The sequence below is a fragment of the Microcaecilia unicolor genome, chromosome 9 (genome assembly GCF_901765095.1).
Source record: "Microcaecilia unicolor chromosome 9, aMicUni1.1, whole genome shotgun sequence".
Lineage (NCBI taxonomy): Eukaryota > Metazoa > Chordata > Amphibia > Gymnophiona > Siphonopidae > Microcaecilia > Microcaecilia unicolor.
Genome location: NC_044039.1, coordinates 203,286,005 through 203,305,084, shown reverse-complemented (window position 1 = coordinate 203,305,084; position 19,080 = coordinate 203,286,005). Strand labels below are relative to the sequence as shown.

Here is a 19,080-nt window from a genome sequence, read left to right as displayed (position 1 = left end):
TCGGCGAAGTCAAAGTCGTCAATGGTGGCTAAAATCACACCACGAAAAAACAAACGACCGAGCGACCACTAGGCCGCAATGTAGCGTCCCCGCTGGAAGCGAGGGAAAAGGGGAGCGCGTGCTCCACACGCGCAGTCTTTTTTTTTTTTTTTTTTGTAAAAAGAAAAGATAAAAGGAAATTAAATTAAATTAACGAAGCGCGATCCGCGTATACGCGATCGCAAGAATCCGGCGGCTGAAGTAGAGAGAGCGGCAAGGCACGACTCTCTCCAGGCGCGGAAAAAAAGGAACTGGCGGGAGCGGTCGCGCACGGGCGGGAAGACGGCCGCGCATGCGCGGTGGGCGTGCCCTGCGTGCCGACCGTCCCGCGAAGCTTTTTTCCGGTTGGTGGGGGCTGCCGCGGACGTCACCCAGTCGTGAGAACAAGCAGCCTGCTTGTCCTCAGAGAACCCTCTAGTAAAGGGTCCACCTTTACACACATGTGATTTAAAGTCTTGCAGTTCATTCCTGTTTAAAATCCTCACCACACGTGGAGGACGTGACTCTTTCAATACTTTCGTTGTGAAAAGCCTGTTTGATAGCAAAACATTGTATACTGTTGATTGAGACAGACCCACCTACAGTGGCCCAATGGCGTAACCATATGTTTGAACTGCTCCGGATGGAGAAGATGATGGCAGTCCTTAGGGGACGAGCTGCAAAAAAGATTCTTGAAGATCTGGGATCCTTACTTGGCAATCTTGCAATTAGAATTTGCCCTGTGTTTTTGAATGACTTGGACACTTCGTAAAGGGTGGGGGCACAGAAGGAACTGAATCCTTTAGTAGTGTAGCACGCATGGGTGGTTCACTAAATAGAGGGTTGAGGAGGGTTTTGGGTCAGGTCACACTGGAAAAATTTGACAACAACTATCATTCTCTCTTTATTGTAGACGCTTTGATATTTGAATCTCTGTATACTCATATTGTTGGATGTGTTTACTTTGCACTGTCGTCAATAAAAGAAAACTTAAAATAAAATCCTCACCACAGACAGGTCTTCTCCAGGGGCAACTCCTCCTCCCAGTCATCTTATTCTTGGACTCTCAGATCTCCAATTCCTCCTCTGTTGGTCCAAATTCTTCCAGGGAGTCCACTGATCTACTGTCTTCCAAATCTGCCTCCCAATCCACTCTCTCTCTCTCTTAGGGACAATCGCGCCCTCAACATGACCTTCCTGCCCCTCAGCCTGTTTTCCTCTAACCTGTCTTATACAAAAAGCTTTATACACCGAGATCAAAAACTCCAGAGGAAACCGAACCCCATGGGAAGAGTCCTTATCTTTGTTAGCATGTCTCCCAGCAGGCAACAGCTCCCTAGCTTCTAGGTGCTTGGGAACCTAAGGCACGCTGGCAGAGTCTTGCCAAAATCAGGTCCGCAGCCATCTCTGAGCTTAGGCCTGCATTGCTCACCCAGGTCTCAGCCTGTGCTGACAACTCCTCCACTGACCTGATCTCAACTGATGCCACTCCTCCCCCCGATATGACACACAACATAGCAGCTACACACTGTCTGACACTGTGCCAACTACAGGTTCAGTAGCACAATGGCCTCTCCAAGTGAGCCATACGAGATCTCTGGAGGCCTGACCCAACTCACACCTGGTACTACAGAATTTCTCTTCACCTCCCCGAGAACTCACACAGTAGTAAGTAAAGGAGCACTGTAACAAGTTGCAGTGGGAAGCAAGCTCTTCCCTTACAGTCAAACTAGACTGCTGGTAGGAGTGTGTATACCCATGGGTCTGGACTGGTCTACAGGGATGTTAAGGAAAGGTACAACTCCTTAATCACAATGTTACAGTGAATCAATGTATATATTATGTAGCTGTTAGAGCTCCTTCTTCTATAGAAATATACTTTGAAATTTTTTGAAGGAGATTCATTTAATTTCTACCTCCCACCTGATGCAGGAACTTCACTTGTAAAGGGAAAGGGGAAAGGGAAGTGGGACTTGATAAACCGCCTTTCTGAGGTTTTTGCAACTACATTCAAAGCGGTTTACATATGTTCAGGTACTTATTTTGTACCAGGGGCAATGGAGGGTTAAGTGACTTGCCCAGAGTCACAAGGAGCTGCAGTGGGAATCGAACTCAGTTCCCCATAAACTTTCTCCAAATGGAGTAGCCATCTAATGGTTAGTGCAGTAGCCTGAGAACCAGGGGAACTAGGTTCAATTCTCACTGCAGCTCCTTGTGACTCTAGGAAACTCACTTAACCTTCCATTGCCTCAGGTACAAAACAAGTACCTGTATATAATATACAAATCGCTTCGATTGTAACCACAGAGAGGTGGTATATCAAATTCTATCCCCTTTTCCTTTCCATTTTTTTCCCATCCCTTCCTATGTCTACAGTAGCTAGTTACAATGGACAAAGGCAGGGCAGGCTCAATCACAAAGGGGTGGGAACTACAGAACTTAGAGTTTTACCCATCCTTCTATGTTCTGGGTATTAACATAAAATTTTTCTCACATTTGAAAAATGCCAGATAACTGGCCATCCTACCATTGAGGCGCCAATGCACAGTCAGCCGTAAAATACGACTGCCTCGGTAAAATTTAGCAACTCACAAACAGCAAGCGAAGCACAAAAGGGGATCGCATGCAAATCAGCTGCATGGATCCCCCCTTTTTGAATCACTCTCTGTTTGTGAGTCTGAGCTGTCAAATGCATTTGATAGCTCTGATGCACCAGACCCTGCCCCCCCCCAACATACAGACAAAATTCCCTGGTGATCCGGTAGACCACAGACTCCCCCAACAAAACTCCCTGGTGGTCCAGTGGACCCCCCCCCCCCCAACAACTAACCCTGGGGGGGTCTAGCAAGCCCACCCTCCCTCTTCCCCTCCCTGGTACCTTAAAAAAAAGTTAGGCAGGAGCAACATCTCTTCCCTCGGCGCCACCTCTTCCAAAATGGTGGCGCTCAGCCCCTGCCCAGTGCATTCTGGGATGCCCTGGGTGGGGCTAAACACCACAAGTGGAGGAGTGGCCTAGTGGTTAGGGTGGTGGACTTTGGTCCTGGGGAACTGAGTTCGATTCCCACCTCCAGCACAGGCAGCTCCTTGTGACTCTGGGCAAGTCACTTAACCCTCCATTGCCCCATGTAAGCTGCATTGAGCCTGCCATGAGTGGGAAAGCGCGGGGTACAAATGTAACTAAAATAAAATTGGTCAACACAGTTTCTTGTTATTTTCCTAAGAGTTCATTTTGTTTAATCAAAAACTTCCAATTTCCCTTCCTTACTCTAGCTCAGCTGAACTTACATGATATCTAAACATTGTTTACCTCCAATAGTGATTCAATTATTTTCAAATCCAATATTTAAACTTGTTTACAGTGATAAGCACATGACATGGAAACAGGTATTAGCGACAGAATGAAACTAGCAGCTGGGTCTATCTGGCAGGTCAGAAGTACAGTAAATTAGAAGTCCTACCAAAAATGCAAATGTTCATATACCAATATACCTAGATCTAGCAGGCTGTGAAGTGGAAATGGGAGTACGAATTAAGGGATTCTGTATGCTCAGGGGGAGATATCTAACAAATTGATCATGACCTATAGCTGCCAACTGAGATATGTCCTTAGTGTGGCTAGAGATAACTGGGCAGGCTGGTAGGCCTACTGGCCTTTCTGCCATCTATTGCACCATGTTCTACTTGAAACTCACCTTGGAATGATAACTGCATCCTGGTAATCTTCTAATCTGAAAATAAAAGGATTTTCTTTTGTATACTGTGTACTGGGAATGCCTGTATGTGCTTCAGATTTTTCAATATCTTCCATAAACATAAAGTCAATGTCCAAAGTGCTGGAGCTGTCAACTGAAAAAGGAGAGCTTCTTTTAAACATTTAGTAAGGAAAAAAACAACAATTCTTTCAATTTTTTGGGCAGGTCTTTTTCACAGACACTTTGTGGTTACACAATAGCAATTAGCATTAAAACAAAGAAATAAAAAAAATTAAAAAGATAAAAATACAAACATAAAACTCCAAGTCCTCCCATAACCCCGTCCATAATATTTTCATATGTCAAACGGTCAGAAATAGCTAATTCTATTTTCAACAATGTGTCAGTATATGTCCATAAACTGAGTAATAAATGACCCAAAAATATAAGCAAAAATTATTTTCTCTTTTAAACACTGGCTGCTGTAGTAAGTATCTGGTTATTGGCAACATTCAATCTGTTATCAGTGTTTCCTCTAAGCTGTGTGCGCACATGGGTCAGAAAGGAAGTACACAACATCTTTGCTGGCTATACCGCACATATTGAGTCAAGGCTGAAAACTTGTGCACAAACCCTGGGATTCTATACGTCGTGTCTTAATTTCCTCATGGAAATCAAAGCGTATTCTATAACCGTGCACCTAACAACTAGCTAATCAGGGCTGTCAATTGGATGTTAACAAGCCATTATCAGCACTAATTGGCATTAAGTACACGCACCACTCGCTAAGTGTATTCTGTAATATGGTGTGCTTAAATTCTAAGTCGCATAGTTAAAAAAGGGGCGCGGCATGGGCATTTCTAAAATCTATGCGCCTTGTTACAGAAGACACCTTTTCTGCGCCTAGTTTAGGTGTCAGGATTTATGCCAAGTAAAGTAAAATATGGTGTAAATGGCTGCGACTAAATTTGGTCACGTGGAGATGCGCTTGGCGTATTCTATATACCGCGCAGAAATTTATGCCTTTTCTATAAAATATAGGCGTGCTTTAGAGTATATGCCTAGGCATATTTTTTTCCGTGTGGAATTTTCAGGCGCTGTATATAGTATCTAGCCCAAAATGTTTTTCATGTGCATATGAGCCAGCAAAAATTAGAAAGAACACTATCTGGATATCTTACTGTAGGACAGCCTCCTATTTGTCCTAAGTTACCCGGATCGCAGACTGAATACTGCCACTACATGGATAAATTCTGTGACCACCCTGGCTCCACCAAAGTTCTATCCAGCACTGCCAGGACACTGCCAAGGCAATCCGTAAGGATACTCAGAGGCACTATCTGAATAGTGCTGCTGAATATCCTGGTCAGCAGGTGCTGCTACTCATAAGTGCTCTTGGCTACTGACCCACAAGTTTTCAAAAGCTGTCTAAAACTATTAACCGATTTTGCTTTCTGAATTTCTGCTTTGGATTTTGCTAACAATTGACTTCACCAAGTTTCAGCCTAGAGTTCCCAATAGGAGAAATGACTGGCAACATAATAAACTGGGAGGTTTGTGAACCCTCCACTCCTCTCTCGGATATTGTGGACCCTGGTTATGTAACACTCTAAAGACTTGAGAAAAGGCCTTAAAGCAAATAAGAACAGCCACTGGCAATCAATGTAATTCTGCCAGAATCGGGGAAATGTGTTCTATCCAGCTTACTCAGGTCAACAGATGAGTGGCTGCACTTTGTATCAACTGTTACTTGAGACTGTGTAGCAGTAGGGTTCAAGTCGGTAAGTTACTAAAGACATATTTGTTTGAACACGCATGCGACCGATTTGTTTGTTTTATTCTGAATATTGTATAATTCAGTGTCTGTTACTGTTTTTATTATGTATGTTGATTTGTGATTCCACCTAGTTAAAGGTGGACTAGAAATTTTTAAATAAATAAAAATAAAAAACCTCCCCCTCACAAAAAAAAGGAACTGAAGTGCTTTTTATAAAAAAAAAAAAAAAAAAAAAAGAGGGAAGTGGACCAATGACTCTAGAGACTGGGTCAGTTGGATCAAGTACGGGAGACTTTATTATAGATGACACTGATCTGCGTTTCGGCCACAGGCCTGCCTCAGGAGTCTCTGTAGTGTGTACGATCAACAAACGTGCCACAGGAAAAAGGAAATAATGGTCTTGAAAAAGATCTTGATCCAGATGTCCCAGTCTCTAGAGTCATTGGTCCACTTCCCATCTCAATTTATTTGTTCTGTGGGATTTTGTCGTTCATCCACCTAGGTGGATTTCCCGTCCCTATCTTTGATTAAAAAAAAAAAAAAGACCATTACATACAACCAAAGCAATCTGTTTTTCCCCCATAGATAGTCCACAACATAACATTACATCCAAACTTTTCACCTGTCCTTTTAATTGCAGGGCATATTCCCCTAGATTTATGGTTGGACTTAGAAATAGAATTATTCTTCTGCAACCACATTACTTCAGTCTTAGATGGATTCACCTTCAAACTATTTGAGTCATCCACCCCAAGGTTTGTTTAAACAATTGTTCAGTCTCAGCAACCCCAAGTCACCATCATGACCCAATTCAACATACAACTGGACATCAAGAGCAAAAAGGAAATATATTTCACCTATCTTTTGAATATCTGCATAATAAGTCTTACATATGCAGTGCTGTATACTGAACATAAATAGACAGTCCCTGCTTGAAAGAGCTTACAATCTAATCAGGACAGACAAACAGAACAAATAAGGGCTACAGGAATTACTAAGGTGGGAATGATAAAACACACATGGGTACTGTACAAGTGAATAAGGGTTAGGAGTTAAAAGCAGCATCAAAAAGGTGGGTTTTTAGCCTAGATTTGAAGACTGCCAGAGAAGGAGCTTCACGTATGGCTCAGGAAGTCTATTCCAGCCATATGGAGCAGCAACATAAAAGGAACAGAGTCTGGAGTTGGCAGTGGAAGAGAATGGTACAGCTAGAGATTTACCCGATGAACGGTGTTCCCAGGGAGGAGTGTAGAGAGAGATAAGAGTGGAGAGGTACTGAGCAGCTGCAGAGTGAATGCACTTGTAAGTCAATAAGAGGAGTTTAAACTGTATACGGAAATGGATAAGGAGCCAACGAAGTGACTTGAGAAGAGAGCTAATATGAGCATAGCGACACTGGCGGAATATAAGTCGTGCAGCATAATTTTGAACAGATGAAAGGGGAGAGAGATGGCTTAGTGGGAGACCTGTGAGAAGCAATTTGCAATACTGTAAATCGAGAGGTGATAAGAGCGTGGATACGGGTTTTGCTGGACGAATTTTGGTGATATTATAGAGAAAGAATATCCAGGCCAAAGTATCAGCCTGCCTGTCTGACATTGCTGCCTGGATGTCTCAGAGCCACCGGAAACTAAACATGACCAAGACTGAGCTTCTTATCTTTCTCCCTAAACCAACCTCTCCTCCTCCCCCACTCTCTATTTCTGTGGATAAACACTCCCATCCTTCTTGTCTCATCAGCTCGTAACCTTGGGGTCATCTTCGACTCCTCCCTCTCCTTCTCTGCACATATTCAACAGACTGTTAAAACCTGTTGTTTCTTTCTCTATAATATCACCAAAATTCGCCCTTTCCTTTCTGAGCACACTACCAGAACCCTCATCCACACTCTTATCACCTCTCGCTTAGACTATTGCAACTTGCTTCTTACAGGTCTCCCACTTAGCCATCTCTCTCCTCTTCAATCTGTTCAAAATTCTGCTGCACGACTAATATTCAGCCAGTGTCGTTATGCTCATATTAGCCCTCTCCGCAAGTCACTTCACTGGCTTCCTATCCGTTTCCGCATACAGTTCAAACTCCTCTTATTGACCTATAAGTGCATTCACTCTGCAGCTCCTCAGTACCTGGGTGGAGCTACAGCACTGAATATCGACGGCACCTACCTGCAGAAATTCCAGATGCCGCCAAAGACCCTCATTATTCAGTGCTGGTGCCCGGAGAGGGCCCTATTAAAAGCTCATTTCTTTAAAGCAGCCTTTGGTTGACTAGGTGAGGGAGGCAAATTTTTGCAGTTATGGACCTGAAGTATTAATATTATTATTGTTATTATTATACCTATTATTATTTTTTAAATTAGATATATTATAGTTCTATTAATCTCCTACTCTTCTGTTGTATGACTATCTGTCCTATTTTTAATTGTAGCTCTTTTCTTTTTTCATTTTATATTTGGTTTTATACTGTAAACCGCTCTGGTCTGTTCGTAAGTGAAGGGCTGTATATAAAATAAAGATAATCTATCCTAACCCAGTACTGAATATCTGAATCTATTCTTTTCAACGTGCATTACTTTGCAGTTGTCCACATTAAATTCCATCTGCCATCTGGATGCTCAGTCCTTCATCTCCCATGAACCTCCTGTGCTTCTCAACTTTGAATAGTTTTCTGTCATCTGCAAATCTGATGAATTCACTTCTTGTTCCCATGTCTGGATCATGTATAAATATGTTAAAAAGTACTAGTCTTAATACAGATCCCTGTGGCACTCCACTGTTCATCTTCCTCCACTGAGAGGACTATCTATTTCTCTTTAAGAAAGACAAAGCGATTCGTGTATGAGCCCAAACTAAGGTACCGGAAGGGCGACTGTGGTGTGAAGGTGGTGTATTTCGAATTCATTGTGGAGAGGGGCTATCCATGGCTGCAGTGGCAACCTCTGCTGGTGCACAGACAGTGAGGTCCAGAGTTTGTATAAATCACACTAGATGTACACAGCATTGTGCAGACACACATAATGGACAGTACATGCTTCTTGGAGTTTACAAACTAGTCAGGATGAACACAAAAGGCTCACAATAGAAGAAAGGAAATAGGAGACTTTGAATTAAGATAGCATGGCCACAACAAGTCAGGGGAACTTCTGACCCACTGAAAGACACTCTGGGACGGGAAAGAGGAGGTAAAGAAAATGAAAAAAAAATGTTCATCAATTCCTTTCTTGGAACATGCTAAGGAGGAAACCAACCACTTAGGTGCTTTTAAAAAGTGTAAGATTTCTTTCTGAAGCATTAAAGATAATATTCTGTAAGAAGTAATAATATCTTAAAGGTCCAAAACACTTTTAAAGAAATGCAGTTTGAAATCACACGATTTATAGGAAGAATTGGTATCCTTACCAATATTAAGAGGTAGAACACAGTAAGCTGAATCAGCTGCTGTAGGTTTGAATTCTAGTGCAGGTTTCTCAAGCCGAAGAATATGAGAAAAAATGTACTGATGCAGTCTTGTGATGAGCTCAAGCTGCTGCAAAGACAGCATAAAATCAGCCTTCTTCAGCTCAATAGATATAGTAACCTCTCCAGAACGGGTGTACACAGGAAAATGAGGGATCTAGGGTAGAAGATGTCACAAAGATTAGTTAAATTCCAGATTTAATATAGCCACATGTGAAAAGTGACAACAGGAAGGCTCTAGGTATCCTCAGAAAACGCTACCACAGCATAGTGCAAGAAAAAATGAGCTTTTTCAACAACAGATACCGAGAAATTAACAGCAGATAAAAACCAGTCTGCCCATCTATATCAATTATATCTACTAACCTATAAATGTACTCACTCTGCTGCTCCCCAGTATCTCTCCACACTCGTCCATCCCTACACCCCTTCCCGTGCACTCCGCTCCATGGATAAATCCTTCTTATCTGTTCCCTTCTCCACTACTGCCAACTCCAGACTTCGCGCCTTCTGTCTCGCTGCACCCTACGCCTGGAATAAACTTCCTGAGCCCCTACGTCTTGCCCCATCCTTGGCCACCTTTAAATCTAGACTGAAAGCTCACCTCTTTAACATTGCTTTTGACTCGTAACCACTTGTAACCACTCGCCTCCACCTACCCTCCTCTCTTCCTTCCCGTTCACATTAATTGATTTGATTTGCTTACTTTATTTATTTTTTTGTCTATTAGATTGTAAGCTCTTTGAGCAGGTACTTTCTTCTATGTTTGTGCAGCGCTGCGTATGCCTTGTAGCGCTATAGAAATACTAAATAGTAGTAGTAGTAGTTAATCTCTACAATTGCTTCCTCTCCCTTACAGACCTCCTCTATGCTTATCCCATGTTTTACTACTACTTAACATTTCTAAAGTGCTACTAGGGTTACGCAACGCTGTACAGTTTCACAAAAAAGGACAGTCCCTGCTCAAAGGAGCTATGTTTTCTTGAATTCAGATGCAGTCCTCATCTCCATCACCTCTGCTTTTCATGCATCCACCACCCTTTCCATATAGAAATCTTTCCTTATATTAATTATGAATCTACCACCTTTTACTTTCATCTCCTCTTGTTCCAGAGTTTTATTTCAATTGAGGAAAGCTGAGATAGACTGCACTATGAAGCCAACTGAGTTTGACCTGCAGGAGACCGTTTGCCCTGAGGCAGAGTTCAAAATAGAGCTACGTCAGAATCTGGCTCTCCAGAGCGTTTCAGCTAACTTTCGGATAAGTCTCAATTTATTCAAAGACTTTGTTGTGAGCTCTTTAAGAAGATATTTTGGTTATTTAAAAGTTTGAAGATAAAAGTGAAAGTAAAAAAAAGACAGATGAGGGATTTTAGCGGGCTGTGGTTCCTATTGGGACCTGATGGCCTACATAAAATTTATTTATTTAATTTTCAAATTTGTTTATTAGGTGTTGTCGTTCATCTTACATGTGGTAAAGATAGTTTTACATGTTAAATGAAACATTGTTACTTTGTACAAACATAATAACTCGTCCAATGATTAGTCTATTGCCGATCTCATCTATTCATATGCTGGACAACAAAATTGTTAGGAAATAAGGTGAAATTAGATCTTACCTGCTAATTTTCTTTCCTCTAGACCCTCCAGACCGGTCAAGACGCGTGGGTTATGTCCTCCTACCAGCAGAGGGAGACTGAGAAAACACTAAGCTTTTGAAGCCTGTATATATAACCTGTGCAGAACCTCCACTAGCCAGTATACCCCTGACAAAGCAGAGAAACAAAAAACACTAACAACAACTAGCAACCCTGTACGTGGTCACAGTAAACTGCAAAAACAAGAAACATCTTCCGCTTGCTCTTACGGAAACATGTTCCTTTGCCTTTGATAAAACAGTTGGGCTTCTACAGGTGGACTATCAAAGAAGAGCCCCACCTGTCCCGGACTCCTATCACAAAACAGAAATAAACAGTCTGCAATTAGAGAAACAACAATTTACAGCAGCCAAGAATTATCCAACAAACACACCTCCTGGCCTCCAATACAGACAGGGCGGGCTCTTGACCGGTCTGGAGGGTCTAGAGGAAAGAAAATTAGCAGGTAAGATCTAATTTCACCTTCCTCAGCGACCCTCCAGACCGGTCAAGACGCGTGGGACGTACCAGAGCAGTAACTAACTTATGGGAGGGACCTACTAAGGCCAGAGGTCAAAATTGCTGCCCCAAAGCGCACCTCGTCCTTTGCATGCACAGGAATCCTATAATGCTTCACAAAGGAATGCAACTAAAACCAAACCGCAGCCCGACAAATATCTAACAGAGAAATCATACTATTCTCCGCCACGAGGCTGCCATTCCCCTAGTGGAATGAGCAGACCAGCCCCTAGGCACCACAGGACCCTTCACCAAGTAAGCAGATGCAACCGCCTCCTTCAACCACCGTGCTATGGTCACCTTAGGAGCCGCTGCACCCTTCTTTGGGCCACCATGAAGAACGAACAAACGGTCAGAGGCTCTGAAGTCCTGAGTTCCAGAGAGATAACAACTCAAAACTCTCCTGACATCCAGCTTGGCAATACCACGCTGCTCCGAATCTCCAGCCATATCACCCAACACTGGCAGAGAGATGACCTGATTAACATGGAACTCGGAAACCACCTTGGGCAAAAAAGGAAAGCACCGTCCGCAACAAAACCTTTCCCTCAGAAAGGACAAAAATGGTTCCCTAAAAGACAAAGCCTGAAGCTCTGAAACACTCCGTGCTGAAGTAATCGCCACCAACAAGACCGCCTTTAAAGATAAATCCTTACAAGATGCCGATACCAGAGGCACAAACGGAGGCCTGATCAAAGCATCCAAAACTAGCTTCAAATCCCACGGAGGCACCATCCGTCACTGAGGCGGACGCAGCAACTTAACACCCTTCAAAAAACGCACTACCTCAGGCACAGACGCGAAGGACTTTCACTGAAGCTTCCCACGAAAACATGACAAAGCTGCCACCTGAACCTTCAGTGTAGACAAGGCCAGACCTCTATCAACACCATCGTGCAAAAATTCCAAAACTTCCGCCACCGAAGAGTGAAACGGCCGAACTCGATGGTCTTCACACCAGTGCTCAAAGATTCTCCAAACCCGGACATACGCCAAGGAAGTGGATCGTCTACGGCAACTCAACATCGTAGCAAAGCCACTGGACGAAAGCCCCTTCTTCTTCAACTTGTGCAGCTCAAGAGCCAAGCCATAAGCGAAAACCGAGCCGGATCCGGCATGATTATCGGGCCTTGACACAGAACTGATCCCAACAAAGGCAGGGCCGCCGCCCCTGCCAACCGCACCAGGTCTCCATACCATGGTCGACGCTGCCAATCCGAAGCTACCCACCCGACCGGAGTGATGTTCGATGCGCTATATTACTCGACCGACTAACAGCCACAGAGGAAACACATACAGTCACTCCCGAAGCCAAGGCAACAGAAGAGTGTCGATTTCCTCCGCTCAAGGGTCTCTTCAGCGACTGAAAAAAAAAAAATCTCTGAACTTGCGCATAGCGAGCCGTTGCCCTAAGATCACCGAAAGTCCCCAGACCGACACAACTCACTGGAACACTGACCGAAGAAAAGACCACTCTCTGGGATCTAGAGTGTGCCTGCTGAGATAATCTGCATCTATGTGACCTACCCCGGCCACATGCGCTGCCAAGAGAGCCTGAAGATGAGTTCAACTGCGCCGCCAAGGCTCTTTGTTCCCCCCTTGACGGTTGACATATGCTACTGCCATGGCATTGTCACAGAGCACTCGGACTGCCTTGTGGCGAACCACCGACGTCAAGGCCTGGAGCGCCACCCGAATGGCCCGAGTTTCCAGCCGGTTGATGGACCACTCTGCTTCTGCCCGAGACCACCGGCCTTGAGCTACCTGACTGAGACAATGTGCCCCCCAACCTTGCAGACTGGCATCCGTGACCATTACCAGCCCCTGTGGGGACTCCAACGGCATTCCTTTCCCAAATTGCGCGGACTGAGCCACCAGCGGAGACTGAGACGAGGGGCCACCGACAGCGGACAACACATTTCCAAGTCCTGCGACAGAGGGGACCAACGACTGAGCAGAGCTGACTGTACCTGACGCATGTGCGCCCTGGCCCACGGAACTACCTCTATGGTCGCCGCCATCAGGCCCAGGACCTGACGATAAGTACGGGCCGTCGGCGCCTTCTCTGCAAGGAACCGACGAATCGGACCCTGTAACTTGGAACCAAAAGGCTGCACAAAGGAAAGTGAAGATAAGCTTCCGTCAAATCCAGGGAAGTGAGAAACTCTCCTTTCCTGACCGCACCAGTGACCGACCGCAACGTCTCCATCCGGAAAGAGGGCACCTTGAGTGCTGCATTGACCCTTTTGAGATCTAAAATGTGACGAAAAGTGTCCTCTTTCTTGTGGACCACAAAATAGATCAAATAGCACCCTGAGCGTTGCTGATCTGAAGGAACAGGAACCACGGCTCCCAACGCGAGCAGCCACCGCAGAGTGTCCCTCACTGCTGCCCTCTTGCTCCAAGACCGACAGAGGGATTCCAGAAACAGTTCGGGAGAACAGCTTTCGAATTCCAGCGCACATCCGCCTCGAAACACCTTGAGAACCCACTGATCTGACCTGATTTGGGCCCAACTCTGGTAAAACAGACTCAGCCGAGCCCCAACATGCACCAGAGCCTGAGCCCGCACACCTTCATTGGGAATTGTGGCCTGAATACTAACCTCCCGCGGAAAAGCCACGCCCTCCGCGACGACTCTCACGAAAGAACTGTGTGCGCTGGAAAAACCGACCCCTAGAGGTCCTACTACTATTAAACATTTCTATAGCACTACTAGACTTATGCAGCGCTGTACAAATTAACATGAAAAGACAGTCCCTGCTCAACAGAGCTTACAATCTAAATTGGACAAACAGACAGCTAGGGGTAGGTCCCACTCGATCTGCCCGGCCTATACCGCTGAGCCTCCCTAAACCGTCCCCGAGAGGAACTAGTTCTGGCCCCTGCCTTGAACCGAAAATCTGGAAGCCATAGAACCTTGGTATCACTAAGACCTCACACTAACTTGTCCAAATCTTCTCCAAAGAGCATAGCTCCCTTAAGTGGCAGAGACCCACAACCATAGCCATATTTTTTGTCTGAAGTAGGCAACAAATCATAAAAGCCTCAGACAAAAAGGATGAACCCATGTCCAAGTCGGCTAACTCCTGACCCCCAGAAGAACCAACATCTACCGAATCATCCAGGAGCTTCTCGGCCCAACGAAAACATGCCCGAGCTACCAGACCCCCACAAACCGAGGCCTGCAGGGCTAGAGCCGACAAAACAAAACTACGCTTGAGAAAAGATCCCAACTTCCTATCCTGAGGATCACGGAGAGCCGTTCCTCCATCAACCGGGATAGCCGTAGCTATAATTACTGCCGTCACTACTGCATCTACCGTGGGAGCCTTAAAGGAATCCCTATCGTCCTGAGGGAGGGGATAAAGCCTCGCCATTGCCTTTGCCACCTTACACGGCAAATCCCATTCCTGACAAATCATCTCCCGGAGATCCTTGTTCATAGGGAAGGATCACGCCTGACGCTGAATGCCCTTCACCAACGGATCCTGGACAGTTTCCCCCAACGCCACCTCAGGACCAAACTGAAGGGTGGACGACACCTGATCTATGAGTTCTGACAGCTCATCTCTATGGAAAATCCGCACTACTGAAGGATCCTCTCCAGGAATCCAACAATCCTGCTCCTGAGAGCCGTCAATTCCATCTGACTCCCCCAGATCACTAAGCGCAGCTTCTGCAGCTACAGGAGAAAAACATTGCCTGTCCTCTGACCACTCTAACCGTGGTCTCTCAGCCAAGATGGAAATAGCCCCCTCTTCCAATTGGGGGGGGGAGGGGGGGGGTCCCGATCTCCAGGCCTGATACCGCGTCCAGACAAAATCTGGAGGAAAACCCACCATTCCTGGACCGTCATTAGGCCCTTTTGTGCCAAAAACGGAGGCCGCAGGCCCAAAACCAGCCGGCTCCATGGGCCGCGTCAGACTCAAGATGGCGGCTGTTCCCGCCGAAACTGTTCCCGCTGACAGCGGCCCTGCCTACGCTCCCGCTGACCCGGAGACTCCCGACACCATCGATCCCTCCGCGGTCAAGTCGGGGGGTGCCGCAGCCACCTTTATAGGTGCACCGCAAAGCTACACTGAGCGCCCGGCGCCTCTACCCCTCGCCACGAGCACGCGCGACATCGGAGGAGCTGGGCCGCCATAAACCACGAGGGAAGGGAAAAGCTGTTCCGCAAACGCGCCAAACCAAAAACTCACTCACACTGCAAAAGCACTGGAGAAAGCGCTGCTCTCTCGTTCCAGCAAGGAATCAAAACCCCCGTTCGGTCCGCTGAAATAAAGAAATAAATGCCCTTAAAGGCACAGTACTCCAACTCTGGCAGCTGGAAATTGTAAGGCACTCAAGGCTACAATACTGAGAAAGCAGCCGAGGCACAAAGCTGCCAAGCAAAACGAAATAGAATAACTGACCTTAAAGGCACAGTACTCTAATTCTGGCATCTGGAAATTGTAAGGCACTCAAGGCTACAATACTGAGAAAGCAGCCGAGGCACAAAGCTGGCAAGCAAAATGACATAGAATAACTGACCTTAAAGGCATCGTACTCTAACTCTGGCATCTGGAAATTGTAAGGCACTCAAGGCTACAATACTGAGAAAGCAGCCGAGGCACAAAGCTGCCAAGCCAACAGGGGGAGGGACCCAAACATAGGTGTAACACCCCAGGGGAAAAAACTGGGCCCCACCAGACCCAGGGCCCCAAAGCACTTTTTTTTTTTTTTTTTTTCACACACACGTACAGGGTACTGCAACAGAATAAAGTTTGGAAGGAAAAAATCCTACGACCCAATGACAAACTACCTCACCAGATTATTGGAGACTGCACAGGCTGTCAACTGCTACCTCTGCTGAGACTGAGAAAATACTGGCTAGTGGAGGTTCTGCACAGGTTATATATACAGGCTTCAAAAGCTTAGTGTTTTCTCAGTCTCCCTCTGCTGGTAGGAGGACATAACCCACGCGTCTTGACCGGTCTGGAGGGTCGCTGAGGAATCTACCTTATCTAACCTATATTGTAACCTATTAAACTAAACTGTGTACAACCATTACCCACATCAATAACCTCCTACCCCCCTCCCTATTTCTTACCCCCCCCCCCCCAAAAAAAAAAAAAACCCATCCCTCTATCTACGCCACCCCGGGAGATTGCTTAGGCTAACTCATTGTTAATGTCTCTAGTCGTCAGTCATTAGAGGTTGAGAATACGATTTCTGCCCCCCTTAGGTATTGTCTGCCAGAATGGGTGCCAAACTCTGAAGAAATCTCTCTCTGTGAAATTGGAGTGCAGTGCCTACATAAAATTTAAAATTAACATTAAGATGTATTTTGCAGTGTTCGACGTGAAGTTGAGTGACTATATAAATGCATCTTTAGGTTTTTTTATAGTGTGGAGGCTGCTCCAATTGACTACTGAGTATCCCTCCGTTTAAAGAAGTGTTTTTGGCGTACACCTCCTTCAACAGAACATCTCAATAACTATCAGCAGAATTAAAGACTCTAATTATAAAGCTGCTAAATTACTTTTCTCCAGTACAAAGTTACTTTTGTTTCAACCATATAATTTGACAAAGGGAAAAGATGTAATTTAAACAATGAATGGAAGGATTCAGGAGTACATAGCTGCCTAACACAGACTCGAGACAACCCTTCTAAGGCCCCCACATTTTCTACGTTTGCATAATACCACTGCTCCTCTTTCCTATCTCCTTTGGAGCCAATCGTAAAGATTTGCAAACCAAACCAACAGTTAGATCTGCACCCCAAAAATGGTTTTATGTACCCATATATGTTTTTTTATTGTTTGCATTGCAATCGACAGAGAACCTAGGATACCAGATATATGAGAAATTAGGTCTTACCGCATAATTTTCTTTTTAATTAGTCTTTCCCACTATTCCAGAACCTGTGGGATAGTTGTGAACACCAACCAGCAGGTGGCAATAGAGAACTGAAAACTAAGCTGAGACATATCTCTTTGAATCCAGTCCAGCTCGCCAGTATTTACATAGACAAGCAGTAAGAAAAAAAAAAAACTCAGAACACACGCAACAACCTTAAACAACTCACTAATCTAAACACTAACCAGATGAGCAAACATATGTGAACCTCTCTCATCTCTGGACAACTTGTAGAGAACATGAGATAAAAAAACAAAGCAGTGGAATCAAATGCATTTATTGGAACAATACCCGACGTGGCCACGTTTCGCCCTCAGGCTGCGTCAGGGGTACAAACTATCAAAAGTGTATGTAAATATATCATACACACTAGTAGCTAATGCATATCAGTTTAGTTGGAAGTAGCAGATAAGTGGAACTAGATTTTTGGAACTACTAGTGTGTATGATATATTTATATACACTTTTGATAGTTTGTACCCCTGACGCAGCCTGAGGGCGAAACGTGGCCACGTCGGGTATTGTTCCAATAAATGCATTTGATTCCACTGCTTTGTTGTTTTTTTATCTACTGTTTTGTAAGCAATTGTGTGCCTTTTTGTTTTTTTTGTTTTGTACCTGTGAGAGAACATGAGATATGCAGAAAGCACATGCAAGGCGACAGTTTATTTATTAGGATTTATTTACCGCCTTTTTGAAGGAATTCACTCAAGGCGGTGTACAGTAAGAATAGATCAAACATGAACAATAGGCAATTACAGCAGTAAAAATATTCAAGTAACAATACAGTTGTTATCTGGCACATACCTTCTTACCGACTAAACATCTCAGAAACCTTGGGTGGGTCTCTGGAATAGTGAGAAGGACTAACAGAAAGAAAATGATCAGGTAAGATCTAATTTCTCCTTCCATTATGTAGCTTCCCACTATTCTAGAACCTGTGGAATGTTGAAAAGCAATCCCTAAAGTGGGTGTGATCCTGGTGCTGCTGCCCCGAGGACTGAAGCCACAAAACTGGCTTCCGAGTGCACTATAACATCCACCCTGTACTGCTTGACAAAAGGTATGCAGCATCGACCACGCTGCCATCTTGCAAATATCCACTGGAGACAGTAAGGTAGTCTCTGCCCAAGATGTCACTGCACATCTCATAAATGAGCTAGCAAAGCATGAGGACCTTGCTTCCAGGCAAGCAATAGTCTCCTTCAGCCATCTAGCAACTGAGAGCTTCGAAGCCATGAGGCCAAGCCTCTGTTTACTAAAAAGCACAGTCTGTCCGATTCGCAAAAATCATTCGTGGCTTCCAGATATCTAATGAGGACTCTATGCACATTGACAAGCTTCAAGGAAGAAAACTGAACCTCTTCATCCTCTCTGCAAAAGGATGGAAGCTCTACAGATTAGTTGAGATGAAATGTTGATACCACTTTCGGAAGAAAGGAAGGAACTGTGAACAGGAAGACCCCCCCCCCCCCCCACCTCTGAAAAGCAAAGAAAGAGATCCCGACAAGAGCTCCAAAACCCTACATGCCAACACAACAGCCACTAAGAATGCTGTCTTTAGGGTAAAATCTTTCCAGGCGGTCTTCCGGAGTGGCTCAAAAGGAGGCTTCTGAAGAGCATGAAGCACAATGGTGTACAAAAGGGAGGCTGCACGTGGCCCATTCCCACAAGAAATCAAACGATATCCAGGTGAGCCACAACAGACCTCTTCTGTAGTCAGCACCTGAAACAGACCAAAGCTGCAACCTAAACATTTAGAGAACCCAATGCCCATTCTTCCTGAAGATCTGCCGGGAGAAACACTAGGATGTGCGTGATCTGAGCAGAGAAGAGATAGTCCTGGTTTTAACACCAACCCTCAACTGTCCTCCACACCCTCGCATACGCCATGGCTGTAGAGCATTTCTGAGCCTGAAACAAGGTTACTGAATCAGAATAACCTTTTCGTCTCAACCAAGCCCTTTCAATGGCCAAGCCATAAGACCAAAGGGGAACGGATCCACCCTGAGCAACGGACCTCGCTTCAGTAGGTCGTGTACCTGTGGAAGATGGAGAGGACCCTGGTCCAGCACTCAAATC

General features: G+C 45.0%; 1 protein-coding gene across 1 annotated transcript in view; it reads right to left on the bottom strand.

Moving 5' to 3' along the window:
• DICER1 (dicer 1, ribonuclease III) overlaps window positions 1–19,080 on the bottom strand; it is a 157,276-nt gene that overhangs the window by 60,432 nt on the left and 77,764 nt on the right. Inside the window, exons 17-18 of the mRNA XM_030213736.1 lie at window positions 8,886–9,099; window positions 3,711–3,864 (exon numbers count right to left, since the gene is read on the bottom strand). Of these exons, the coding sequence (XP_030069596.1) occupies window positions 3,711–3,864; window positions 8,886–9,099 (368 nt within the window). The remainder of the gene's footprint in view (window positions 1–3,710; window positions 3,865–8,885; window positions 9,100–19,080) is intronic.